General features: G+C 57.3%; 1 protein-coding gene across 3 annotated transcripts; it reads left to right on the forward strand.

The window, feature by feature from the left end:
- The first annotated feature begins 5,786 nt into the window (after positions 1 to 5,786).
- Positions 5,787 to 24,923, forward strand: KCNC4 (potassium voltage-gated channel subfamily C member 4). 3 transcript variants are annotated; one of them, XM_065649227.1, is made up of 5 exons: positions 5,787 to 5,964; positions 7,829 to 8,576; positions 12,010 to 12,946; positions 14,068 to 14,253; positions 18,628 to 18,764. In XM_065649227.1, the coding sequence occupies exons 2-5, from the start codon at positions 7,926 to 7,928 to the stop codon at positions 18,762 to 18,764; spliced, it is 1,911 nt and encodes a 636-aa protein (XP_065505299.1). In that variant the 5' UTR covers positions 5,787 to 5,964; positions 7,829 to 7,925. The 3 variants fall into 3 exon arrangements, with proteins under 3 accessions (XP_065505299.1, XP_065505300.1, XP_065505298.1); XM_065649228.1 differs by lacking the exon at positions 5,787 to 5,964 and adding an exon at positions 6,820 to 6,889; XM_065649226.1 differs by lacking the exons at positions 5,787 to 5,964; positions 18,628 to 18,764 and adding an exon at positions 23,817 to 24,923.
- The last annotated feature ends 2,846 nt before the right edge of the window (positions 24,924 to 27,769 follow it).

Raw genomic sequence — 27,769 nt, forward strand, 5'->3', positions numbered from 1 at the left:
GGGTCACCAGCCTTTGGATGGGGGTGCCCAGCCCCTGGGGACAGCAGACACCTGCTGAGTCAGTGCCAGGTCCCAGTGTCCCCAGTAGCCCTTGGCCTAGACTGGCGAGCCCTTGTCAGAGCCCAGGGGCCTCTATTGTGCCCATCCATGTTATCGTGATTATCGTGACCTGATGTTATTTCTCCCCAGGCTGTCTAGGAAAGGTCGGGACCTCCAAAATCCCAAGGAGCTCCTCATCCTTGGTCCTACTGACCTTAGATCACACATGATGGTATTTCAAGCCAGTTCGAAGGCCAAGTTTGTAGGTTCTTGTCCGTGAGCTCTACTCTACTCCGCTTTCCTGACACTGGGTTTTCGTCCACCTCGATTCTCCTTTTGGCTGGGAGGCAAAGGCAGAAGGTCCCTGGTCCTTTCACCACCTCCTTGCCTTCTCTTAGCATCCCTGGCGTCAGGAGGTCCCCACAATGACGTTTTTCTTGTGGGTTGTGATCCTTTATTTATAGTCCTTCTCCATGGGCTTGACCGGTGACCTGGAGACTCTTCCTGGACAATTAGCTCATTTTTCCAGGGTGAAAACAGAGCCAGGGACTGAACCAAAGGAGCTCAGGCTTTGATGGCTCTGAGGACCATCATCCACGCTCTTGTCTCTCCTCCAGTGGCTCTTTCTCCACCATCCTCCCCCTGCCCATGCAGAGGGACATAGAAATGTCCCCACTGCATCATCTCTGAATGAGAGAAGCACAAAACCAGTGGAATTTCTCCACTGTTAATCAAGACGTTCCTTCCCATCTCTTATTTCACCCTCTCTCCCCAGTTTCTTCCACCCAACCAGCAAAACAGAAGATGGGCCCAACGTCACCTTCCCGATGTCCCCGAGCCTGGGGGCCGGATTCCCACTGTAGCTCCCATGGAGTAAACGGAGCAGGACACCAACGTCCTTAGTCCCATCCGCTCCCGTGATGTGATGCTCCTTGAACCCCCGGGGGAAGGATCCGGCCCCCCCGGCTCCCCCGGCCCCAAACCAGCCGGGGAGGCGTTCGCTTTCCTCCCCTTCTTGCAGCGTCAGTAAGAGGCAAAGTCAATAAGAAGGTAACAAACAAAAAAAAAGAAGCTATATTATATATATATAAAATCTATACAGAGAGAGGAGATGGAATAATAACCTAGAGATTCTATTGTATATTTATTCTGTAAATGTCCCTGTAAATGCTGTTAAATGACAAAACCATATTCCAAAGTGGGCCATGACCTATTTTCATTCCCAGTGCTTGTACAGATCAATTCTCATTGTATATCGGGGCATATTTTTAACTTTTTATTTCTTGTGTGTGGTGGGTGACTGTCCCCCCATTCCGACTTCAGCCCCAGGGGGTCCAGCTGCCCTGGGGATCCAGCAGAGAGGAGGAGGAGGGACAACACCTTTATTTTTATCTGTGGAAATACTGTTATTTCTTCGTGGCATTTGCTCGGTGTTAGACGCAGGGTGTTTGTGGGGGGGGTTGTTAAATTTGAAGTGACCCGTGTCGTCGCTGTGTGAGCGTGTGCGTGTTCGTCCGTCGATGCCGTGCGTGGGTGTGCGCGCGTGGATGTGTGCGTGGATCTGGTTTGGAGTTAGGATCCACTTCTCGCTGTCCTCGATCACTTTTGGAGCCTGTGCTGGGGGTTCCCCCGCCTCGCCGGGGCAGGTTCTCCCCCCATGCACCTTCTCGGGGTCCCAGGCTGCTGATCGGGCTGACCCCCAGTGGCTCTCAGCCCTAAAAAATCACTTTTCTTCCCTCTTTTCTCTCCACGGAGGCACAGGGAATAGCTGCTAGTTGTGAGCACAGGCACTTTTCAGTTTTCCTCCGGGCGGTGGGAGAAGGAGGGGGGACCCGCTGCCGATATTCCTGTCCCCCCCATCAGCTCCCTGCTCGGTTCCCAGCCCCGATCCTGCTGCTCGGAGCAGGATGGTGTCCCTAGCTGGGGTCAGAACCATGTCCCCTCTCTGGGGACAGAGCTGGGGAGGGCTCGGGGGGGTCACAGGAGGGTGCTGAGCCCTTGGCAGCGGTGCTGCGGGTCCCAGGGTGCAGCGGGGATGCTCGGTCCCTGAGCACAGGGCTCTGTGGGGCTGGATCTGCCCTTGACCTTGGTGCAAAGCAGAAGGGACAGCTGGAGCCGGCTGTACCTTCCCCGTGTGTCCCTTGTCCCTTTCCCCTCGATCCCTCCACAACAGCCCCTGTGTCACCTCCTGGCCCCCACCCAGACACCGGCAGGTGACATTAAACCCCAGCACCTCCCCGGAGCATCTCCCGCTGCCTCCCTCCTGTTTCCCCCGTCCCCAAGCCTGGGTCTCTCTGGCAGGGGCAGGGGGCAGAGCCGGGTGGCCTCGGTGGCCGGGGGGGACACGGCACAGCCCGTGGCAGCACACAATGAGCCGCTTCCCCCGTGGGCAAGCACAAAGCTGGCGAAACCGTCCTGTACAGGTAAAAGCACAGATCTCGTAGTAACTCATCCCGTGTATCCTTGTAGCCGGTGTATTTACCACGCGTGCCGTGCCGGCCGGACTCCTGGCAGGCGAGAGCAACCCTGTAAGAGCTGTACCGGAGTCCGATTAAAAGTCTCTTCTTACCAAGTCTCTTCTCACCGGGTCTCTTCTCTGCCTCTGTTTCCTTTCTTGGGGTGGGTTTGGGGTCTCTCTGAGGTTTGGGGGCGCAGAGCGAATGGGCACTGGGGCTGTCGACACCCATGGCCATCGATGTCTGTCCTGTCACCACCATTGTCCTTCTGTGTCCCCTCATCCTCTGATTCCCTTCCTCCATCCAGCACCAGCCCCTGCAAGGGGCTCGCTCGGGGCACGGCTGCTTCAGGAGCATCCTGGATGTGACCTCCCATCCCGGACCAGTTCAACCAGTACACATTGGCATTATGGGGCACACCAACTGGTAAGATGTGGCATTTGCTCTTCTGCACGATGCCCTGCTAGCATTGCTGATGGCTTGTCCTGAGGGGTACTGGGAGTCTGGAGGCCAGTACTGGGGGGCACTGGGAGTCTGGAGTCCCTCCCTGAAGAAGGACCAGGTATTTCGACTTAGTCTGGAGAACAGGAGCTGAGGGGAGACCTTCTGATCTCTGACCTGCCTGAAAGGAGCTGGGAGCCAGGGGGGGTCGGGCTCTGCTCCCCAGGAACAAGCGCCAGGACCAGAGGAAACGGCCTCAAGTTGCGCCAGGGGAGGTTGAGGTTGGATCTGGGGAACAATTTCTTCCCCAAAGGGCTGTGGGGCATTGGAACAGGCTGCCCAGGGCAGTGCTGGAGTCACCATCCCTGGAGGGGTTGGACAGACGGACATGAGGTTCTCAGGACATGGGGCAGTGCTGGGGTGGGGGAACGGGTGGACTCTGTGATCTTGAGGGGCTTTTCCGACCAAAATTGTTCTCTGATTTATGACTTCAGCTGCAGGGTATGAGCTTGGTCCCAGGCCTGGTTGGGAGCGGGGCTACTGCTTCCCTCCCCTCCCAGCTTTTGTAGCTCATTTGGCTTCTCCAGGGCTGACCCAGCCCCAGGGAGCATGAGGAAGCGGGGAGGAAAAGGGGGCTCTGTGGTACCCGCTTGTGCCGCTCATGGCTGTGATGAGCTGCGTGGCCTCAGCCCAGCCCTGCACTCCCGCGCTGCTCCGCGCTTGGCAAGAGGCTCAGACCCCCACCCCAGGGAGGGCACACGTGTCCCCGTTGCAGGACAAGGCGCTCCAGGCTGCTGCCGTGCCAGCTTGTCCCCAGGCCACCCCCCAGCACTGCGGGGTTTTGTTTCATCCCCTTTTCTTTTCCCAGGTGGGAAGATGGGGCGGCTGCCTGCAAAAGCAAACACAGAACCACCCCCCCCAGCAGCTCTGATGCCTCTCTGGGGTTTGCTGGGTGAGCGGCTGCCGTGGGAAAGCCCCGAGTGAGGGGGGTGTGAACGGGGCAGGAGTCGGCTCCATCCCCCCCGCAAAGGGCTGAGAGTGGGTCTGGGGGGTACAGAAACCACCAGCTCCCAGTGCCAGGGGCTCCCCGCAAAACAGATGAACGAAGCAAACTGAAAAGGGGGTTCTGACCCTTGTGGGGCTGGAAAAAAGATACAGAGAAATAGAGAAAATGTAAAACGTAAGAGAAATACATACTTTTTTTAAAAAAAATACTGAATTTCCCGCGACAGTGAGACAGAGCCTGGTGGGAGGCAGCGGCTGATGCTGTTGGATCGGGGGTAGTTTTTGAGTGTCCCAGCTCACACCAGCTCTGGACCAGCGTATGGACACACGGTGGAGCTGCTACCAGCTTGGAAAGAGAACCTGAGACAGTTATCCTGACTCTTAAAGACGGGGAAACTGAGGCACAGCACCAGCTCCTGCCCATTCCAAAGGCAGCCGATTGCCACCACCACCCCCACTCCAGCCCGGCCTCCTCCTGCTCCCTAATTGCTTTGATGGAGATAAATTACATCAGTGATGCCGTGAATGGAGCCAGATTCGCTGCCAGACCCGAGACAGCCTCCGTCGCCGGCGTTTTTTATTTTTCCTCGCCTGGGCTCCAGCCTGGGTGGCAGGACCCACAAGATGGCACTGTGTGACAGCAGCACGGGGACACAGCGCCTCCGCCACTCGCTGCCACGGGAGAAATGTGGGGTGCAGGCCCCACATGGGGATGGGGGCTGAGCGACCCCCCTGCCTAGACAGAGGTTGCGAGGGGGTGGAGCTGCAAACTCTGTCCCTGCGACCTGTGCAGCCCAAATGTCCGTGCTTGGCTGGCAATGAGCGATTTTAGTTGAAAAATTCACCTGGCAGAGGCAGAGATGAACCTTGCCACGGCTTCCGACAGTTTCTTTGGGAAGAGTCACCTCCAAGAGAGAAGTTCCCTGGGGCTCATGGCCGGGGGCTCCACGGCACCAGCACGCTGTGGGTGCCACCACCCACAGAGCGGAGGCGGACCCGTCCCACCAAAAGCACGGAGGGAAGAGGGGCAGAGACCTTGCTTGGAGCGTCTAGGGGGTTGCTGAGGTCAATGTCATGTTTTTAACAACAGAATCCTGGGCTGGAAAGACCTGGAGAGGTTGATTTGTCCATCTCCGCCCCAAAGCACGATCATCTCTCCCTGCGGTCCCCATTCCTCATCCATCCCTGCACAGATGGGGACATGATCCCAGCATGTCCCCAACCTCTCCTTTAGGCCACCCAGCCCTCCCAGCATCCCATGGCTCGTTGTACTGGTCTTGGTGTGCCAAGATGTCCCGGGCCACGGGCAGGGCTCAGGGCGCTGTGCTGGGGCAGGGGGGGACCCAGAGACCCCGTACCGCACCCTCAGGGCCCACCCAAGGGCGGTGGCTTCCCAGGTTGGAGCTGATCCTCCTTGAGATCTTCCAGGTCCTGCTCTTCCTTCCATCCTTCACCTGGATGTTATCTGAGATGCCTTCAGCCTCGCAGGAGGTCCCTGCAGAAGTGACTCCCTCTTGCTCCAAAAAGGCCCTTATTCATCAAGCTCCTTCTATTTTCTCTCTCTCTTTTTTTTTTTCTTCTTTTTTTTTTTTCATGGACATTAAAAATCTGAAGGCATATTTAGAGAGCAGACAGCTTTGGGCGGGTGTTGCTGGCTAAAAGATCTCTTCCTTCCCCAGAAACAACCCATTTGTCTGCCTGGCCACCTCCTCCCACCCCAGGAACGGCCGCACTCGAGTGCACGAAGATCTTCCCCAGGATGAAAGTCGCCGGATAAAATATTAGCATCAGGTCGCAGCATTCCTTCCTCCTGGCCGAACTCGCATTACCGATGATGAGGATGCCTGGCCGGTGATGCAAGGCTCGATTTTTCCAGCACGGTTTTCCCTCCGGCTTCAGGCTCTCCCGCTGGTGCAGCCCCGGGGGGGTTTGGGTGCGGAGCTCCGCCAGCCTCCCCCCGCACAGGATCCGGCCCTGGAAGCTGTCGAGTTGCAGTTACAGTCGGAACGGGGCTTGCTTGGTGGTAAGATTGGTTTTTTTTTAAGCGTGGCTCTCACGCCTCGTGGCTTTTTGGGTGGAGCGTTTGCCCCATCCACCCCCAACACCCCCTCAGTAAGGAGAGGAGAATGTCACTGAGGGGACAAACCTGGGCAGGGGGTGAGGAGGGGACCTGGGGGGGACCCTCCACAGAGCCCAGGGATGCTGGAGCGGGGCAGCATCCCCCACTCACCAACCCCTGGCCCTGCACCAAAAAAACCCTTATCCGAGAGCTGTACCCCCAGCTCAGCCCCCGCACCCCAAAAGCAGGCCTGTGCTGGGCTTGGATCGCACCTACGACCCCAAGGCACCCACCTGCATCTCCCCCCCCAGCACCTGCAGTGCTAACGCAGGAATAAACAGCGCTGGCAGGACTGGGTCCCTCTGGTCTTTGCCTTGGTGACAGGCTTGTCCCCAGGGGCAGGGCAGCTCCTCGCCTCCTCCCCAGCCCCAGGAGATGGGGCTGAGCGTCACCAGCACCCGGGGGTGTCAGAGCCCCCCAAGGAGGGGGATTTAGGGGAAGGACCCCTGGCTGGGGTTGGTGGCCTTGGCATCCGCAGGTGCAGCTCCGGGGAAGGGACATCTTTCCCGCAGGAGCAGAAACAGGGCAGTGAGATGCTCGGGGAGCGGGGTGGGAGGGCAGGAGGGTCAGCTTTGCCTTCAGGCACCCAGTTCCCCCCCCGGCCACGGCCCCCCCACACTCAGGGTCGGTCTCTCCTGACCTCTCGGTGAGCGAGGGATTGCGAGCCAGGGAGGGATGGGATCTGCTGGAGCCTCTGCCAAGAGCTGGTTCCAGCTCCGCAGGCAGCTCCGGGCTGCATTTCCCCTCCGGCACCGAGCGGAGCTGGGGTGGCCGGGGTGCACTCCGCGCTGACACCCGCACCCCCCCAGAGCATCACCTGCCCGGGGAGGTGAGCCGGTGCCTGGGGGGGCGGCGGGGCTGGGGGCGGAGGGGATGGAGGGATGGGAGGATGGATGGAGGGATGGGAGGATGCAGGGAGGGATGCGGGGATGGGAGGGATGGCAGAAGCGAGGGGCTGTGGGGCTGGGCGCTGGGGCGGGGGGGGTCTCTGGCCCCCCCGGCGGGGCGGTGCCGCTTCCTCTAACCCCGCCGCTCGCTCCCAGCCCTTAGAAAAGCCCCGGGAAGCGGCCGCGCTTCCCCCGCTGAGCCCCGGAGCTGCCCCCGCCGCCTCCCCCCGCCCCCGCCGGGGCGCAACAGGCCCCCCCCGGCCCGGCCGCGAGTGAGCGGGGCCCCCAAGGCGCCGCAGCCCCCCGGGGAGGGCAGGGCCCGCCTGGCGGGGGAGCGGGAAGGGAGGCGGGGGGGGCGCATCCATCCCCCCTCCCCGCCGGGAAGCGGAGAGGCGGCCCCCGGCCGCCGCCCCCCCCCCCAGTCCCCGAACCCGGCCCCGGGGGGGCGGCGGGAGCGCGGAGCCGGCGGAGCGGGAGGGGCGGGCGGCGGGGCCCCCCCGCGCCTGGCGCTGCAGGTACCGGGGCGGGGGGGACCCGCAGCCCGGCGGGGCTCAGGGCTCGGCCCCCCCCGCTACTCCCTCCTTGTCGGCGGCACCATCCTCATCCTCCTCCTCCTCCCCGCATCCCCCCGCGGCGGAGCCGGGGCTGCCGGACCCCCCCGCCCTGCCCGCTGCCCCCTCCCGCCTGCACTTGTTGCTGCCCGGCAGGGCTGGGCTGGCTCCTGCTTTAGGGCGGTTTTATTTCGGGGGGGTGGTTTTGGAGGGGGTGGAGGTTGCAGCCTCCCCTGCCGTCCCCCTGCAGCCAGAGGTGTCCGGCTCGGCTCCAGCCTGCGCGCCCCCCGAGGCCAGAGCCAAGCCTGAACCCCCTTTTCCCCTCCCCAGCCCCATCTCTGCGCCCCCTCTGCCGCCTCCGCCGACCCCCAGCTCCTCGCCCGGAGGAAGGGTGCGCGTCGCGTGCATCTCCCCGCCACCGAAATCTATGATCAGCTCCGTGTGTGTCTCCTCCTACCGTGGACGCAAGTCTGGGAACAAACCACCCTCCAAAACATGCCTGAAGGAAGAGATGGGCAAAGGGGAAGAGTCGGACAAGATCACCATCAACGTAGGTGGCACCCGGCATGAGACCTACAAAAGCACCCTACGGACTTTGCCGGGCACCCGCCTGGCCTGGCTGGCCGACCCCGACGCCCAGAGCAACTTTGACTTCGACGGGAAAAGCAACGAGTTCTTCTTCGATCGGCACCCCGGGATCTTCTCCTACGTGCTCAACTACTACCGGACCGGGAAGCTGCACTGCCCCGCGGACATCTGCGGGCCGCTCTTCGAGGAGGAGCTCACCTACTGGGGCATCGATGAGACGGACGTGGAGCCCTGTTGCTGGATGACCTACCGCCAGCATCGCGATGCCGAAGAGGCCCTGGACATCTTCGAGAGTCCCGAGCCCGGTGGAGGGGGCGGTGGAGAGGAGCCTGAAGAAGAAGGGGGCAGAGAGACGGCCCTTCAACGCCTGGGCATGGATGACCGGCCAGCGGGGGCGGCGGGCGCTGCCGGAGGGGGTGGCTGCTGTCGCAATTGGCAGCCCAAGATGTGGGCGCTCTTTGAGGATCCCTACTCGTCCAAGGCGGCAAGGGTAAGCTCCCGAAACGCGCCCGCGGGGAGGTGGGATGGGTGCTGGGGTTGTGTCTTCGTCTCCCCATCCCTGTGGGTGGGGTGGACTCTCCTGGTGGGTTACGCGGGCCCCCCATAGCCATCCCCCTCCTCCCATGGGGCGCCTTGGCCATCTCCCACCCTAGGGGAGATCTCTTCCATCATTTCCCCTCCCAACGTATCGTGTCTGGGGGAGCTGGACTGAAATGGGGGGGTGAGGCCACTCCCTGCCCCCTTCGCACCCTTGGGTGCTGCCCGGGCACCTCCCGGGCACACGGAGATGAGGGGTTGTCAGGAGGAGGCTGAGCCCTGGCAGAGTTTCAGGGTGCTCTAGGACAGGAGGACCGCTCGGGTTCCTCTCGCGGGGTTGTGTGCGTGGCCAACGCCAAACCCCACGTTTAACGGCCCAGACGTGGGATGGGGGAACAGGGCTGGTGCCCGCTGGCACCCAAACCAGGTCCTGAAGCAAACAGGATCCTGGTCGTTGTCCCTGAGGGTCTCGTGCTCTTCTCCAGCAGCCCCAAAGGACACCCCGTGTGTCCGCGCGGGCCCCGCCATGTCCTCGTGCCCCGTCCCCACCGTCGCCGCGTCGATGCTGCCCACACGCAGCGCACGGTCCCCGCCAGCACGTGCCAGCGCAGGCGCCTGGCTGCCGGTGACACAAACACACAAACCCAACCTCCCTCACCCGCGCACATCCCCGGGGACCCGGTACACCACGTACGCACACACGAGCACATACGCATGTTGACCTCCCCCCCAACGCCCCTTGCACACACGGACAATCCCGACCCACAGACACCGACATTCCTGGAGCGTTTTCCCCAAAACCGGGCGCGTTTTTGGGCTCCCACCCTGGCTCGGGCACTATTCTGTGCTGGTGCCTCCTCTCCCAGCTACTCTTAGCTCACCCCCCCAATCCCCATCCTGCCCAGTTTATAAACCTGCTGCACACGCACACGTAGAGGCATTTGGGATCTAAATGAGCTCTGGATGTATTTAGAGGTGTAAAAAAACCCTATCCATGGTAAGAAATCCTGCCGGCATTTCACACCCACCCGCAGCACGCGGGGCAGGGGGTCGGTTTGGCGAAGCGATGGTTTTGCAGCAAATGTATGAGCAACACACACAGAGGATGTTGGGGCAGCAGGAGCTTTACCCATTTTGAACAGAGTACTCGATCCTTTGCCCACCTCTGAGGGCTTGTTGTCTCCGAGGGATGCACCGAGTGGTGCAAAGCTCTGAATTAAAAAAGAAACCCAAGCAGAAGAATTCAGCTGAGATTTTTCACGTTATTATTTAGTTCTGCTTTTCGCATGGGCTGAGCTGCTCTCGGGAAGGTGTTTGTTTGCTAACCAGAAGCAGGAGGAGGGTGTCGGAGTTCTGGAGAACTTGTTTGGTGGGGATTTTGGTGCTGTGTTGGTGGCCACTGGGTGTATGCATAGATTTTGATTTTATTTTTGAGACAGTTTTGGAAAGCAAAAAGCTTGAGCTCAGAGCAGAGGCCGAAGCTGAGCTGAGACATCTCAGGTCACATCTTCAGCTGACACAAAACCGGAGCAGCACTATTGACTTTGGGGGGGACGGTGGTTGGCACTGGCTGTGAACCTGACTCTCCTATTTTTAGAGGTTGTTTTTGCTCCTGGGGCTAAATCAGCTCTCACCTCCGCGGCTCATCCAGCAGGGCTGAGTGTTTGCCGGCTCTCACCCTCTTCCGTGGTAATTTTTTTCTTCCTGCTTTGCTTTGAGTCGAAGCTTTTATTCTTCATGTTTCCCTGAGATGCCCCATATGGGGAAACTTGGGAATGCTACTCAGCCCTCAACTGAAAAGTTAATTATTTTGGCTAAGCCACCGCTGTGTAGACATATTTGTCTGGTTAAACCAGCCTTGTTTTGAGATCCTGCTTTTTTTTTGTTGGGTTTGCTTCCTGAATTCCACATGGCTGATGGGCGAGAGCTGCAGAGCAGCATCACAGCGCGTGGTCCAGAGGGGAGCCGAGCATCCCAGCCCGTCCCCGAGCAGGACCGGGGGAAGAATCATCTTCCAGAGGTTTCTCCATCAGTTAAAGCCTGGCTTAAACTTCACGCCTAACTTTTGGAGGGCTGATGCTCTCTGTGCTGGACCCAGCTGGGGTTTGCCCTTGGGGACGCCCCTCAAGGATGCTCTGGGCAGGCTCAGGGCTGCCAGCACGTCACCACCCGTGTCTGGGGACGAGCGTTTTCTCCAGCGTGACTCAGGCTGATTCTCTGCTGCTGATTCACTCCGGCCGAGGAACCTGGGCTGTTGTCTCCAGCAGGCTCAGGGTGCTGGTCGAGTGGATTCGACAGCAAAAGGTCGTATCCCGCTTGGGGTGTGAGCAGCACAGGGTGCTGTAGCTCCCAGGAGGCCAAACCCGCTTGGATTTTGTGCTGGAAGACAGTAGAAGAAAAGCTTTTCTGCTCAGAAACCTTTTTTTTTTTTTTTCGGGGGCTCTTGGAAACAGATGCTCTGGGTAATGGACTCATCATGAGCTCATCCTGGCGGGGAGGAAGGCTGAGCAGGATTGATGGGGGGACGACAAAGTGTTGTTGCGTTTTTTTTTTCTGACACAGCTGGCAATTTCCACCATGTGCTGCCATCCCCTTCTCGCTCACAGCCAAAGCCAAGCAGCAGCGTCTCACCAGTTGGGGAGAAATGGGGACATCTGGATGTCACCAGGTCCAGGCTTCAGCAGGATGCTGAGCTCTGCCTGCTCCTCTCCTCCTGGTCCCACCATTCATGGGGACATCATCCACCACTGAGCAGGGAGGAGACATCTCTGATACCTCCAGACCCCAAACCTCACAGTTGTGAATGATGCAAACATCTCATCTGGCGGGGTTTGGGATGAATGTGGGGGAAAACTCTTTGACTCAGTCCTTTCAAAGGTCCCTTTTCGCAGGTGTTCCCAGCGGAGGTTTGATCCAAAGCCAGGCTGCTGCAGGTCTCTCTCCATCCTCATCACTGTAATCTCTGGGACATCTCCAGCTGGACCCCAGCACGCCTTCCTCTGTACATATCGTAGGACTTGAAGAAAGTTCCTGGCCTGATGGCCCCAGACACTGAGGTTCACTGCCAACCCATGGGACAGGTCCAGGGAACCCTCCCTGTTCTCCATCCTTGGTCCTGGGGAAGTGGGTGGTGGCAGTGAAGCTCCTGAGGTGTCGAATGAGGACTTCTCCCATCCCTGCTATCACTACTCACTAGTAAGGGTATAGAAGGGATGTACCAAGGGCAGGTGATACTAAAAGTGTATCTCAGGCTGCTCCAAAGTTGTTGTCACAGTGATTCGTAAAATTGCTGCTCTCCTCCAAAGAGGAAAAGTTGACCCAAATCAACTAATCAGGAGTGTTTGACCCAAACCAGCTCATGGCCCGTGTAATTTCCACTTTCGCAGGTAGTTGCTTTTGCCTCGCTTTTCTTCATCCTGGTCTCCATCACAACCTTCTGCCTGGAGACGCATGAGGCCTTCAACATCGACGTCAACGTGACAGAGACCCTCGTAGTTGGCAACACCACGACGATCCTGCTGACGCGCAAAGTGGAGACGGAGCCCATCCTCACCTACATCGAAGGCGTCTGCGTCCTGTGGTTCACCCTCGAGTTCCTGGTTCGCATCATCTGCTGTCCAGATAAGCTTCTCTTTGTTAAAAACCTGCTCAACATCATTGACTTTGTGGCCATCTTGCCCTTCTACCTGGAGGTAGGTCTCAGTGGCCTGTCCTCCAAAGCTGCCCGGGATGTACTGGGCTTCCTACGAGTGGTCCGTTTCGTCCGGATCCTCCGGATCTTCAAGCTGACACGGCACTTTGTGGGTCTGCGGGTGCTGGGCCACACACTCCGGGCCAGCACCAACGAATTCCTGCTCCTCATCATCTTCCTCGCCTTGGGGGTCTTGATTTTTGCCACTATGATCTATTACGCCGAGCGGATCGGAGCCAAGACGTCAGACCCCCGTGGAAGCGACCACACTCACTTTAAGAACATCCCCATTGGGTTCTGGTGGGCCGTGGTCACGATGACGACCCTGGGCTACGGCGACATGTACCCCAAAACCTGGTCGGGCATGGTGGTGGGGGCTCTCTGCGCGTTGGCCGGGGTGCTCACCATCGCCATGCCCGTGCCCGTCATTGTCAATAACTTTGGGATGTACTATTCCTTGGCCATGGCCAAGCAGAAGCTGCCAAAGAAGAAGAAAAAGCATATACCCCGTCCGGCCCCGCTGGACTCTCCTACCTACTGCAAATCCGAGGAGAACTCCCCCCGGAACAGCACCCAGAGTGACACTTGCCCATTGGCGGTAGAGGAGGGGGCGGCCGAGCGGAAGCGGTCAGGTGAGACCCCAACGGTGGGGCAGAGGGAGGGGGGGATCTCCGGGAGCCCCCAGGGGTGGTGCTTTGGGTTCCCCATGTCCCAGGGGCTCGGCAGACTGTCCTGCTGCAGGACGTGGCTCCCAGCTCTTGGGTTGGCGAGAACTTCATAGAATTGTAGAATCTTTTTGGATGGAAAAGACACTTAAGACCATCAAGTGCAACCATTAACCCAACACTGCCAAGTCCACCACTAAAGCATGTCCCTAAGAACCTCATCTACACGAAACATTTCATCGGTTAATCCCATGTTTGAAGACCATGTTCTTCAAAGCACAGCAGTCAGGAGAAAATACTTGGAAATATAACAAATATAAAAAGATAACTTGGTGCAGAAAGGGCCCTTGGGTGTCTGGGCATTGGGTGCTGTATTGGTGGACCAGGATGCTGCAGATCAAGATCCCCCCTCCAGGCATTGGGGGAAAGGCCATGCCCTGGGTCAGCCCTGAGCAGCTGCACATCTGGCCACATGTTTAGCAGAGATGGTCCTTCACCCGTGGGGACACAGGGAGCTCCACACGCCCCAGAGAGGTGTTTTTCTTTATAAATCTCCCTTTTCCATGTGCCTATGCACCCCAGGAGCCCTGGTGGAGTGGGGCAGGGTCGCTGTCCTGGAAGAGCAGGTCAACCCCAGCACTGCTCCAGGAGCTCCAGCCCCTCACCTGCCAGAGCATCCTCTCAGCTAATGAACCAGAGTCAGATGACATCAATTAACACTTCACCACTGACCTGAGCAGCCTGTGTGGATTTTGGAGAGCTAATTCCCACCAATTAGGTGGGTGGGTAGGTGGGTCTCAAAGACCAGGGTGGCAAACCCTCCTTGGCTTCACGCAGGGTATATAACCCTCAGTAGGAGTAAGACTTGCTGTTTGGGGTTAAAATTTGGAGTGGTCCTGCTCCCTGGTCACTCTAATTTAGCATGTCCAGGCTGGGATCAGCACCTGAATTTGTGGGTGTTGTTTGGGGCCATCTGCAGTCTGGTCTTCTGCTTCCTTGCATGGTCAAAGCAAACCCTTCTGGCCACCCTAAGCACCTAGTCCTCTGGGTTTATCATCTGCTGATGGGTCTCTGCCACCTTCTTGCAGACTCCAAGCAGAACGGTGAGGCCAACGTGGTGCTGTCAGATGAGGAGCAGCCGCTGTCGCCCACCGATGAGGAGAAGCGGCCCATGCGACGCTCCAGCACCCGTGATAAGAACAAGAAATCCTCCACGTGCTTCCTGCTGACCACGGGTGACTTCTCCTGCACAGCGGACGGAGGCATCCAGAAAGGTACGGCCGATGCTGCAGCTCTGGGAGGGGTGAGGTGGAGGTTTGTTGCATCGATCTGAGACTGTGGGTCATCTCCATCCTGCCTGGCTGTTGTCCTCTGCTCAAATCCACTTGTCCTCCTGCCTCTCCATCTGCTCCATCTCCATCCACCATGTCTCTCCATGCGAGCTCAACCCTTTTTGTTTTCTCCTCCCCCAAGTTCTCCTCCCTCGATTGCCACCATTTGGGGTCTGTGACCCCATGGTCTCCCTGGGGACAGGTCCGTCCCTTTGCTCCTCAGTGCCCCAGCATCTCCTGGGCCTCTGTCACCCATCTGAGGGTGGAGTCAGGAGGACACCTCTCCTGGGGAGGTGGTGAAGTTGTGACTGAAGGCGGTTGAAAGGTTTTCAGTGGGGGAAAAAAGTCCACAGGTGTTTCCTTTCCTCTCCCCCTCTGATGTCTTCTGGTGGGTTCGAGCGTGGGGAGCCGCGATGTGTCAAGTTCTGTCTTGCCAAAAGCACCGGGCTGCCAGGAAGGCTGTCTCCTCGGTGTTTGGAAAGGGAGCTGTGCTAAATGTTGAGGTTTTCTATGGGAAACTGTGGGGGAGACGAGTCAGGAAAACACAAAACTCTTCTTCCCAAGGCAAAACAACATTCCTCTTCAGCCTGGTCCCTTGGCACCTGCCTCCTCTGCTCCACCTGTGCCCACCTCCCAGCACCCCAGTCCCTCCAGCACCCACCTTGAGCCACAAACCCCTCGATTGCTGGGTTAACTCTTAGGACAAGGCTCAGTTTTGATAGTTCTGCAGTTTTTCTTGTGTGTCCAGGGTGGTGCGGGATGATGTAGCTCTGGAAGTGAAGCTGGTCTCTGAAGTTGGTCTGTGAAGTTGGTCTCTTTTCTTAACATCTGCTAATGTGAAGAGGTGTGTGGGCTCTAACCCTGCTCCAGACTGGGGGGGATGCTGAGCTGGGAGGGATGAAGGAGAGGGATGAAAGGCAGTGCTGATCTTCATCCTTACAAGATGCTCAAGTCAGGCATCTCTTCAACTGAAGCATTTGAGCTTGGTCCCACTGAAGCCAGAAGAATCAGAGTAGATCTGAGGGCTGAGGATCCAGCGATGTTTTCGCTGGGCTCCCAAATTGCATTACTTGGTTGCAGGAGACCAGGAGATTTATTTCATGCACGGTGACAGCAGCAGCTATTCGAAAGGGCACTTTGGTGATCTTTCTTGGTTTGTTCTGGTGCCTTTCTTGCAAATGTCAGAGTGTTTTTTACGATTAAAAATAGATGTGTACATGTGGGTCACTTACCCCCACCTTGCTGAAATGAGCTTGCAGCTGGAGAAAGGTGGAGCTGGTGTCCAGGGGGGCTTGAGTGGCCTTTGGGGAAGAAAATCTCAATATCTGCATCTCGCTGGGGCTGTTGGGGATGGACCGGTGGATGCTGCCCAGGGGTGGTGTCTTCCCTGGAGAAACACCCCAGTGTGGTCAGGGTTAGTGGTGACCAGAGATGATCGGGGGGACAAAGCAGCCTCCTGTGCTCCAGCCAAAAGCTGTGGGGAGCCGCAGCGGCACCTCTTCCCTCGGCCCTGATTTATCTCCTGCTGAGGCTGTTTGTTCTGGTACTGGGATGCTGGCAGCTCTGCAAATTGAGATGAGCTTGGTTCTGAGCCCGACTTGCTGATGGCCATCTGTCAGATTCTGGGACAGGTACTGGTGTGTGTACAAGCTGTGGGAATCAGGAGATGGAGCTGGTTCAGGAATACGCTGCGGATCTCGGCACCTGTCACGGTTCGAGCCCCATTCCAGCGGTCGTTCTCCTTGGGGCGGCTCAAAGGTCGGGGTGGGATCGAGCGTGGGGACGCACACGCAAGCACCCACTGGTGGCACTGGCTGTGGCAGGGAGCAAGGATGAGCCCACGTTTGCACGGGGACACGCAACGCGCAGATGAGCCCCCGGCCACCGTTGTAAACAAGCACAGGCGTTCCCGGGCGATGCCGCCTGCTCGCGTTACCCCGTCCCCATCTGCTGCTGGCTCCGAGCGTGTGTCACCGTGCACGTGTGCCGGGAGCCGCAGCGTCTGCTCGTGGGGCGTGCGGCATTGCCAGCGCCTGGGGAAGAGCCCCCTGGGGTCACCTGCTGCCTCGCTGCCCACTTTATAAGATGCTTCTATACGGCTTCTTGGCAACAAACCCATTTCTAAAGCAATCCCGGTGACCTCGGTTAGCACCTATGCGAGTTGCTGGGATACTGGCTCCGTTAATGAGCGGCATCGGCGGTAATTAGCAGAGTACAACCCTCCAGCGCTTTGCAGCTTGACTGTGTGGTGGCACCTGGCCATGAATTTGGTGGAAAACCGCGGTGGCCTCGAGGGATGGAGCCCTGAGCTCCTGCCCAGGCGCTGCTGTGAGCGGGGCTTGGGATTAAATTGATGGAGAAAACGAAGTGTTGGGCTTGGGGCAGGTTTGTCCTCAGAGTCCTATTGCAGAGGGGCCCTGGAGCAACCCAGAGCCTTTATAAAGTGCTGCCCCAAACTGTGATGCTTGAGACTTAATCGAAACCAGCAGCACAATTTTTTGGCTCTGTTCCTGTGCCCATTTCCATCCTTTTCTATTCCGTGAGCTGAGCGAGAGGGCAAAGAGCATCCCTGTAAAGTGCTCAACCACATCAGCAGGTCCTTGCGTCACCAGAGCGGCTTCCAGCAAGTCCCAACTCCATAAACTCTCTCTGCCAAATTAATGTCTTTGGGTGCTGCACCCAACAGTGACCCCAGGTTTTCAGGAACTGGTTGCATTTCAGCACGATTGCTTCCCACGTGCATGGCTCGGGGTGGCAGGGAAATGCGTGAGCTCTTCAAAGAGCTCCCAGGAAAAGAGCGAGGTTTGCTGAAGGATGAGCCCGATGCGGGTTTTGGGGGTATTTTGAGGGGGAGCAAGGGGTCTTTGCATTAGCTGCTGTAGGAGGGAAAAATCCCCAGCTCGGGATGGGGCTCCCAGGCTCTGGGTGTGCTCGCTTCCCTCCTCGCTCGCTGCATGGATTTGTGCCAAGAGATAAATAAAGGGGCCTGATTCCGCTCTCGCTGCCACTGCAGGGATTGGAAAAGCTTTGCTGAATCAGCAACAGGTTTAGGCAGATGGGCCTCAGTCCCCCGGGAGCTGGGGGAGCCGTGTCTCCTGGGGGCTGAGTTCTGGGAAGGGGTTGAAGAATCTCAAGCCTCCCATGGTTGGGAAATGAGTGGGGAAAAAGGTATAAAGAGAGGATATAAAAATCAGATTTAAAGAGGTAGCGTTGCAGAGCCTTTTCCAGACGATGCTCGTGCCTCAGCATCCTCCTCGGGGGTGATGCCGTGGTCGCTCCGGCGTGAACGTTAATCCCTGACCCCAGCCCAAAGCAGCCTGGCCGGGCCAGCACCCACCGGCAGAGCCTTCGCATCGAAGCAGAACCCCAAATGCACCATTAACCCCCTGTCGGGGCCGCTTTCCGAGCCTGGCGCTGCCGAAGGGACCATCCATCACCTTGTTTTTCTGCTGTCAGGAGCCGCCTCCCCCGCCCCCCCTGCGGACGCACACACGCTCGCTCGCACGCGTTCGCTTTTCCGCAGCTCGCTGGTGCTGGATTTGCTGGATTTGCTCGCTCGGGCGCTCTCGGGGAAGATGCAGTGAGCGCGGCACGGCCAGGAGCATCCTTAATTTTCCATATTTTGGCAGCAGACCGGTAGCAATCTGGAGAGCAGATCTTGGGGCTCACCTTTGCACAGGGCTGCTGTTTGGACCTAAAAATCCGATTTTCAGTGCAAATACATAGCTTACTCCCGGAAAGAAAAGTGGCTTTTGACCTGCAAGAGCATTCTGGCTGTTGCTTTTCAATAAAAGCTGGAGCAACTTCTGGCGCTTTAGGGGAGTGTGAAGGGCTCCCATGCTTAAAGCAATAGAAATATTTGCTCTTTAACGTGATTTCTTATGGAAAATAATGAGCACGTCAACCTGCTCCTTTCCTTACAGAAAGGTGTCAGCAGCAGCAGCTTGCTGCTTAAAAACCAGAGCTGGTGGAATAACTCCTTCCAAATCCCATATTTCTTTGAGTTCTGCTGCTTTTCCCTGTTTGCTTCAGCCCACAAAATCCCCAGACTCATTCCTCATTCTGAGCAATTTAGGAAACAAAAGCCAACGATTTGATCTCCCAACATCGACGACTCTTGAGTCCTTGGGAGCCGAGGGGAGGGGAGGTCTGGACCTGCAGAAGCTTGGTTGCCGTCAAAAAACCCTTTCTGAATTCTTTTTAGCGGGTAGAATTGGGGTGCGTGGGGCCGGGCGATGCTCACCCCCGGTGCTCTTTGCATTCCGAGCCTTGGGAAAGAAGTTGCTCGGCTCTAACCTGTCCGTTTTCTCCACCAAGGCTATGGAAAATCCCGAAGCCTGAGCAGCATAGATGGTGTGGCAGGATCCGCGGTGGCCTTGGCTCCCCTGGCGTCCCGCTGCAGCTCTCCCTGTCCTCTGCGACGTCCCTGCTCTCCCGTCCCCTCCATCCTATAAAAACGCTGCCCGGATCCTGCTTTTCTCGTGTCGTTGTCGCTCTGTCCCGTCCTTTTCCCGTGTCCCCGTGGCTGTGACCAGAGGGGACCGAGCTGGGACGTCCCCACCACTGAGGAACAGGTTCTGATCTTCTCCGGCTGCCGCCGTGTCCCCCTGCCCGCTTTGCAGGACGTGTGATGTCTCCATCGAACTTGTCTCGTGTCCGTGTGGTTGGGACCATCCCTGGCCTGGGTTGAGGGTTTGCTCAGTGTTTGTTTATTTATTTTTTTTTTTCGCCCTTGAAACGTTATTCATCCTAAATAAATTGGCCCAACTCATGCGATCCCAGCTGGTGTCGAGCCCTCCTTCCCGTGGGCTGTTTGCACTTGGGCAAAGGGTGGTGGAAACAAGGACATGTTGACTCATAAAATTATATATCATTGTGCTGGAAGTGGCTGAGTTCACATAATTTTAGTTGGGTTTTTTTTATGTGTGGTGGTTTTTTTTTTTTTTTTTTTTAAATATCAGCCTCAAGTTTCTGGAGGCAACAGATGAATAAACCTCTATTCCCTGCCCAGCAGTGGTTCCCCTCTTGGTTTGTGCCTTTTTCTGCTTAAATCACAGTCATTTCCTCCTGGTTTGTGTCTGCTCCATCCAACCTCAGAGGTGCCTGGGGCTGGAGGTGACTTTGGCACTTTGAAAACAGCCCCAAGGCCCCGTGGAGGCTGCAGGATGCAGGGGTGGGATAAAGGATTTGGCAAAAGTGATGTGTGGATGCTCCATGAAGAGCTGGGAGGTGGTGGGGAGGAGAATGTGGGTCCCTGGTGCCGGAGCGGGAATTTCTCTGGATTTGGGGTAAAATCAGGCTGAGCCGCATCCCCCCTCTGCCCAGGGTGTCCTGTAGTGGTTTCCTCCCCCTGTGCCGTGATGGCGATTCACCAGTTTATTGCATGTCATTGGTGTAGCTGCATCCCTTGAATTTCTGTAATTAAAGTGTATTCCCGCACGAAACCGTTGGGGTAACTCAGCAGGTTCGTGAATCACTGAAGGCAGCACCGTCCCGGTGCTTTTCTGGAGCATCCTCCCCTTCGAGCGGCTCCTCTGGAAGCAGGAGGAGCTGGAACATCCCCAGCCCGTGCGAGAGGGAAGGTCACCCTCCGTGATTTCAGTGGCCTCTGAATCATAAATGATTTAACCAAGGTCAGGCGCTGACTTTGGGGATGAGCCAGGCATGAAAAACCAGCTCTGCTGCCTTGTCTCTTACAGAAGGCAGCAGATCAACTCAAAACTTTGGGGTTTGACTGTCTTGGAAGTAGAGGATTAACCCTGGAGCAGATGCAGCCACAGATCCCTAGAGATCCCATCTTCTCCTTTCTACCCCCAAGGCTCCCACATCAGCTCATCCCAATGTGTCTGATGTGGAAAACCCTCGGTGGACCGCCCCCCCCCCCAAAAAAAAAAAATCTCATCCCCATCAGAGCAAGGAGGGTTGAGTTTGGGAGCTGACACGGAGCCGGTAGGATGCAATTTTTAGCAGTGGCGTTATGCAACTCGGGCTGAAGGGATGACTAATGTGCAAAAAAGCTCCTCTAAAACCACCCGGCCCCAAATGGGAGACGGAGGGATTTCAGTGGGAGGCACCAAACTGTTGAAAAACCCATCGCATCTTCTCCCTCTTCCTCCCCGCCTCCTTCTGAACAAGTGATTTGGGGGATGCGGGAGAGGGAAAACAGCACCTTGTTATTTTCAGGTAGGGTCTGGGCTGGTTTTGGGGTGAGTTAGCAGGGGTTAATCCCCTGGATGAGGTTATAAGGGGAACTGTAGTGGATCAGAAGAGCAGAACGCTAAATATCTCTGCAGCCAGGGTTTTATCTCAAACAGTGGCCAAAATTGGCTGCCTAGAGAATAGGATAAGAATAGAGCAAGAATATACGATACTTCCCCCGAATATCCTCCCAGCCACTTATCTATGTTTAGGGATCTGGCGAGGAGCGCACGTTCCCGCGAAGGCGAAAAGCAGCGGGAGAAAGCAAGGTTGTTTGATTTATTCTTGTTGAGCTGAATAAATCAATAGGAGGCTGGCGGCCCCTGCTCGAGTCCTAAAACGGCATTTGCAAAAAAAAAAAAAAATCCCCAAAAAATCAACTGGTGTGCAGCGGCTGTCAGGACAGGTGGGAAGGACCTTCCCAGCCCCCCCAGTGCCCCCCTGCCATGGGCAGGGACATCTGCACCAGCTCAGGTTGCTCAGAGCCCCGTCCAGCCTGGCCTGGGATGTCTCCAGGGATGGTTCATCCACCACCAATCTGGCCAACCTGGGCCAGGCTCTCACCACCCTCAGCGTGACAAATTTCTTCTTTATATCCAGCCTGCATCTCCCTCCTTTAGTTTAAAACCATCACCCCTTGTCCTATCGCAACAACCCCTGCTGAAAAGTCTGTCCCATCTTTCTTATCTGCCCCTTTTAAGCCCAGAAAGGCCGCACTAAGGTCTCCCCGGAGCTTCTTTTCTCCAGCCGAACAGCCCGGCTCTCGCAGCCTGTCCCACAGCAGAGCTGCTCCAGCCTCGGATCATCTCCACGGCTCCTCTGGCCCCTCTCCAGCAGCTCCATGTCCACAGATCCCCCATCTCCATCATCCAGCGGCAGCTTTTTCCTTCTCCCCTCTCCCGGGACACTCGGTGGACGCTGCGCTGCCATCCCGGGTTGCGTGCAAAGTATTAATTGTTATCATTGCAACAACCGCTCTGTTTCTCGGGAGATGCCTGAAAGAGCTGAGAAAATAGAAAGGCCTGTCAGGCAACCGGGCGGGAGGTGAAGATGTCAAGAGAGTAATTGCTCTACCCAGAAGCAGCCTGTTTCTGGCTTCCCCAGCGCTGCCAGGAAAAATCCTCAGCGCTTATTTGATGGCAAAAAAAAAAAAAAAAAAAAGAAATTCGAATAAATAGCAACCCCATCCCTTGCCCGTGCTGACGAGGAATGTGGAGAGCAGAGGCAGATGCAAAATAAGATGCAGTTGAGCTTATAAATAGGTGCCTCCCAGCTCCACGTCTGTTATTTCGTTACCTCCGCCCCAGGCAATCCATCCTTATGCTTTTCACCCATGAAAAGGTAAATGGAGGCTCCAAAATTATCTAACAGACTGCTGGGGGGTGGGTCATGCTCCTCCCCTTGACCCCCCCCAGGGAAGTGCCTCTGGTCCTTGCAGCTGCTGGATTTTGCTCAGTCGCCACAAAATTCCCCATTTTTAGGTGGCCCGTGGCGATGGGCGCTGTGGGAGATGCAGATGTTGAGCTCCGACATCTGGGGAGCGCGGTGGGGGCTCTGCCGGCTCTTCAACCCCCTCTTGCTGCAGCGGGGAAAAGAGAAGGGACCTGCAAATTGTCCTGGGGGGCTGCGATGCCCAGCCCTGCGGGAGCCGTTTGGCTTTTGGTGATTTCTTTTCCAGCATCTCCTGAGCCTCTTGTCTGCAAACAGATCTTTCAATGGGGGAAAAAAAAAAAAAACGAAACAAAGCAAAACAACCTCAAAAAGGCAGGAAAAAAGAGCAGCAAGTGCACTGGCAGACCAAGCAGGGTTAGTGTAGGGCCTACCCAAACATTGCGCTAGAGCGGCTGGAGGTTGGCAGCCCTGGCGGGAGCGTTTAAGGGTGTTTGGGGAGATGCTTGTCGGGGAAAACTGGGGCTGTGTGAGCTCAAAAATCCTTGAAAATTTGGGGCTGGGAAGGTGGCCCCAAAGGGAGAGGGCTGGAACCGGCCAGTGGGGCAGAATGGGGCCAGTAACGATAAACCGAGACAGGAGGGTGGTTTTCTCCTGGTGGCTTTGTCTGGGGGACAGCGATTAAACGACAACAATGACAACAAAAATCTTGGCTGTTGTTATTTATTTTTAGTCGTGCTAATTTTTTTCCCGAGGCTGGGAAGCTGCTTTTCGAAGCAGGTCCCCGGGGGATGCAGGCGGCGGGTCTCCAGCTCGCACACCAAATGGCTTTGAACGGGGAGGAGGAGAAGGGAGTTAAAAGCCGAGTCGTGTCCCTGGTAAATCAATCGACCTGACGGGGAATGTTTCCAGCAGGCCACGAGCTCTGCCGAGAGCTTTTAGCTGCTCGCAGGCGCGATTGAACCAGGAGAGGTCACGTTTTTGGAGCGGTTGCTTTGTGCGTGGCCGGTGCCGGTCCCCAAATTGCTGCTGGGGGATGATGCTGGGACCCCAAACTGGTCCATTGTGGCAGGTCGGGAGGTGGGAGCCTCTCCTGCAAGCCCTGTGATTTAGGGACTTTAATGTCAAGGGGATTTTTGGGGATGCGGGGCTTTGAAAAGCCTCCGCGTCCAGGCACTGAGCTGTGATGCTTGATGGAGGATGAGACCTTTATTTTGGGGAAAATGAGGTGCTTTGGGAGCTGTGTTTGGTCTGCAGGAGGGGAAAGTCAGGTCAAGCCTGCGGCCGGGAGCTGGTGTTGGGTTTTTGCAGCAAAATCCCTGAGTGGAAAGGGCAGCTCCATGGTTTATCGGGTGGATCAGGCGCTGTCTCCCCATCTCGCCTGGAACCCGGGTCCTGGCACACGGAGAGAGGCGGTGCCGTGACTCAGAGCTCCAATCAATGTTAATTAATTCAATGATAACGACTGAGAGGGAGAGAGAGAGAGAGACAAGGAAAAACACTGCAGGATATTAATGTGCCAGGCTTGGCGTTGGGACATCTGGCTTGGGGTTGGTTTGGGAAGATTTGGTCAAGAGCAGCTTGCTGGGAGGACGGGGCTGCAGTGGGGATGGCTTCTTCCCTCTGCTCTTCATTTTCACCCTCAAAATTGCCCTGACTCCACATCTGGTTTCTCTTGGAGAATCTTTTCCCAGGTGTCCATCTCTGGGTCTATCTGAAAAAACATTTTTGCGTGATTTACTGATGAAATAGCAGCATTTTATTGCTCCATTTCACTTTGTAGCTACTCTATTTTATGCACCTTGCAAAGTTTGGATCCCCTGGAAGCTCAGTCTTTCTCTCCCTCTCCTGTTTCTCCACAAACAGCAGACGAAACCGGTGTCTAATGCCGTGTTTAATGCTTGTGTCTTTAATTGCAGACACCTGCCAAGACGTCCTCTCTTCCAATTACCCCCAGGGTGAGGTGGTCACCTTCTCCTGAGCCCCGGCTGGATGCAGGCGGCGCCTTGGCGAGGGATGCTCTCCCCGAGGGATGCTCTTCCCAAAGGATGCTGTTCCTGAAGGATGCTCTCCCCGAGGGATGCTCTTCCCGAAGGATGCTCTCCCGAGGGATGCTCTTCCCGAAGGATGCTCTCCCGAGGGATGCTCTTCCCGAAGGATGCTCTCCCTGAGGGATGCCTTCTCCGAGGCGGAGGGATGTGTACCCCGAGGGATGCGTTCCGCACGGGGAAGGGATGCTCTCCCTGAGGCTAAGGGAACCTTTCCCCAAGGGATGTGTTCCCTGATGCCAGGGATACTCTCCCTGAGGCCAAGGGATGCTCTCCCTAAGGCTGAGGGATGCATTCCCCAAGGGATGCTCTTCCCAAAGCCCAGGGAGGCTCCCTCAAGGCCAAGGGATGTGTTCCCCGATGCTGAGAGACGCTCTCCCCAAGGCTCAGTGATGCTCTCCCCAAGGCTGGGATGTGCAGTCCCCCACGGATGCTCTCCCTAAGGCCAAGGGATGCATTTCCCGAGGGAGATGCTCTCCCAAAGCCCAGGGATGCTCTCCCCCAGGCTGGGCTGCACATTCCCCCAGGGATGCTCACCCCAAGGCTGAAGGATTCTCTCCCCAAGGAGCTTTCCTTGCCCACCACAGCAGCCCAAAGCTCCGGCCACCAGCTCCGTGGCCTGGGGGGGTTTGTGAGCCGGGTTCCCCCCAAAGAGGTGCCGCAGGGCAGCGGGGCCGGGAGGGGATGTTGCGGTGCCGGGGGTGGCCCCGCTCCCCTGCCTGCTGCCAGCCCAGCTCCCCCGCGCGCCCCCAGGCTGCCCCCTCCCCTGGCCCACGCTTTCGGGTGCTCCTCGCCCCCCCGCCTCCAGAGCCTAGCCAGCTGCTCCCTGAGACATCGCTGCCCGCGGCTGCAGCCCCGCTCTGACCCCTCCATCGTCTCACGGCCGCCAGGGATTTGGAGGCTCCGCTCGAGGTGCCGGCGTGGGTGGCTGCACCGTCACCCCCCTGCCACGGGTGCTCACCCCGGGGTGCAGACCTGAGCGGATGGGGGGGGACAAACGGGTCGGTTCGGGGACGGGAAGCAATAGGTGGGTGAGGGGGGCGAAGCCGGCTGGCCTGGAAGGGTCAGTGTCTTTCTAACGCTGCTCCGTATCTCTGTGACCAAGGCAATACTCCTCCCCTGTCCGTCTGTCCTGTTCGCATGCCTCCGTCTGTCCTGCCCTACTGGAGTTCCAATAAAGACCCTCATGAGCTGAGGCAGCTCCCGGACCCTCCTGCCTCCGCGTGTCCTCGCCACCGGCTCCCTGTGTGTCCCCAAAGCCCCGTCCCCACCCCAGCTGGCCCTGGCAGCATGGATCAGAGAATCAGAGGATTGTTTTGGTTGAAAAGCCCCTCAAGCTCATCGAGTCCAACCGTTCCCCAGCCCTGGCACTGCCCCGTGTCCTGAGAACCTCATCTCGGTCTGCCCAACCCCTCCAGGGATGGTGACTCCAGCACTGCCCTGGGCAGCCTGTTCCAATGCCCCACAGCCCTTTGGGGAAGAAATTGTTCCCCAGATCCAACCTCAACCTCCCCTGGCGCAACTTGAGGCCGTTTCCTCTGGTCCTGGCGCTTGTTCCTGGGGAGCAGAGCCCGACCCCCCTGGCTCCAAGCTCCTTTCAGGCAGGTCAGAGACCAGAAGGTCTCCCCAGGATGGGGAGCTCAGCAGCAGCGTTGCCTGGATGTTGTGGCCGCACTCCTTGCTTTCTCGCATGGCTTGGAGCTGAGCCTGCTGGAAAGCCCATGGCAGACGGGTTTCAATATCCACGCAATATTCATTTGTTGAAGGAAAAGGAACTGCAGAGCTGACAAATGCATTGGCTCTGCCTGCTCTATCAAAGATGAAATAATCAGCATTATGGCCACACTGGTGCCACCCTTAGGTTTCAGAGTGAACAGTGCATTGGGGTGAGTGGGCCGGTTCTCCCTGAGCTGCCTGGCCAGCCTGGCCCAGTGTTGAGCAGGTGGCACTGAGCTGATTCACGGGTCCAGGGTTGATATTCCATGTGATTTTGGGGCTGGGGGCTCCCGATGTCGCGTCTCGACTGACTCCAGAGGAGATTTAAACCCCCCGCACCTCCCCAGGGTGCAGTGTGAGTCAAAGAGACCTGGCACGACCCCCATCACTGCTGCAGCGAGCTGGCCGGGCCTCAGCCGACACCTCCAGGATGGAGATTCTGTGGCTCTCCCTGTTGACAACCCACTCCACGATCACAAGGTCTTTTATTTATTTGAGACCAGCAATGCAGGGAGAGGCCGGAATGGTTAAAACGAGGAGGGGGGAACTGAAAGGCTGCCACAAAACTGAAAAGCGAGCAGGCACAAATGTGAGCAGTCGGTGGCCGGGGGCCAAAGAGCAATTAAAGCGAGATGCTGGGAGGTTGGGAGCGAGCTGCTCCGCGTCCCACTGCGGCGGCAGAGCCCTCGTGAGAGCCCCACGTGCTGCCGAATGCGCCGGGGCCCGTCCCCGGTCACGGATCGATCACCGGAGCGATGCCGAGTGCGGGGGTGGCTGACCGGGGATGCTCGGTCCAGGGATGCTGAGCACCTGCATCCCTCCGGGGCGCTGCTCGCGCAGTGTTTGGGCACCAGGAGCGCTCAGAGTGTCTCGGTGACACTCAGGACCTGCCAGGCTGCTGGAGGGACCTCAAGGGGACGGGACAGCCTGGCACGTCCAGGGATGGAGCCTGGCACACCCTTACACCCCCTGATTGCTTTTCCCAAATGAAAAAAAAAACAATCACCCTTTTCTCCATCTCCAGGAGTAATTTTGACACTTTTCCTTTATTTTTGAAGCCAAGACCAAGCAGGGAGGGAGGGACACGCAGCACCCGGGGACACGTAGTGGAGAGGGAACATGGGCAGAAAAACCTGATATAGGGGGGGAGGTGACAGTGACAACATCCCTGGTCTTGGGGCTGGGATTGGCCATCGGGTGCACTTAAAGGAATTTTAATCAGCAAAAGATGGTGCTGTCAATAAAAACAGGCGAGAGGCTCCACGCCAAGGTGATGAGCGCATGATTTTTAATCTAGGAAAGTGGCTGCTGGGGGGGGATAGAACAGCACACGGGGAGCTGCGGCAACCCCGGGGGGTGGCAGCGGGAGGCTCCATGGCAGGTGTGTCTCCTGAACACCTGGGCAAAGAGCAGGCGGCTGCTCCCCTGCCCTAATCTTGGCTTTTAATTGAGGACACCTGGAGCCTGGGGGCTGCGGGAGGTGGAGCTGGGAGCACCGGGGAGTTTATAACCCCCCAGAGCAGCTCTGGGGCTGTTGGTATGTGGAATATTGCTGGTTGTGGTATTGGAGTGGGGATGGTGAAGGTAAGAGAAGCAACACAAGTTGCTGCCTGGTTCTGTTTGGGATCGGTGTGACCCCGTGAAGTCCTTTCATCCTGCAGAGCCCCCACCTCGTGTGCTGGGTCCGTATTGGGTGGAAACCCCCTCCCCAAGCTCAGGGTGGTCAGTTGAGAAGCCCTTTGCAGCCTCATCTCTCTGCAGCTTTGCTCCCACCATCCTTATTTATGAGGGTGGTGAGAGCCTGGCCCAGGTTGCCCAAAGAGGTGGTGGATGCCCCGTCCCTGGGGACATCCCGCCCCGTCCCGGGGGTAGGGGGGTTCCTGCGATGCTTTGGGGGTGACGGGCGATGGCTGGGGGAGCTGGGAAACCCAGATTCACTCCCAGTTTGTAGGCAGGTCTTGAGCAAGCAGGTTTGTACCTCAGTTTCCCCATCCAGGTGTTCCTTCCCAGTGTGCTGCTGGGAGAAAGCCTTTAATAATTAAAAAAAACCCCAAAAAACAACTAACAATTTTTTTTTTTTTAAAAAAAGGAGGTGTTTGTGTATTCTG

This window comes from Caloenas nicobarica, chromosome 21 (genome assembly GCF_036013445.1).
Source record: "Caloenas nicobarica isolate bCalNic1 chromosome 21, bCalNic1.hap1, whole genome shotgun sequence".
NCBI classification, from domain to species: domain Eukaryota; kingdom Metazoa; phylum Chordata; class Aves; order Columbiformes; family Columbidae; genus Caloenas; species Caloenas nicobarica.

What these genes read in the sequence shown, in the direction of transcription:
- KCNC4 (XM_065649227.1), top strand. Translation starts at nt 7,926, where the DNA reads ATGATCAGCTCCGTGTGTGTCTCCTCCTACCGTGGACGCAAGTCTGGG. An exon ending in ACTCGTCCAAGGCGGCAAGG is followed by an intron (nt 8,577 to 12,009) that starts GTAAGCTCCCGA and finishes CCACTTTCGCAG; the next exon opens with GTAGTTGCTTTTGCCTCGCT. An exon ending in GGCCGAGCGGAAGCGGTCAG is followed by an intron (nt 12,947 to 14,067) that starts GTGAGACCCCAA and finishes ACCTTCTTGCAG; the next exon opens with ACTCCAAGCAGAACGGTGAG.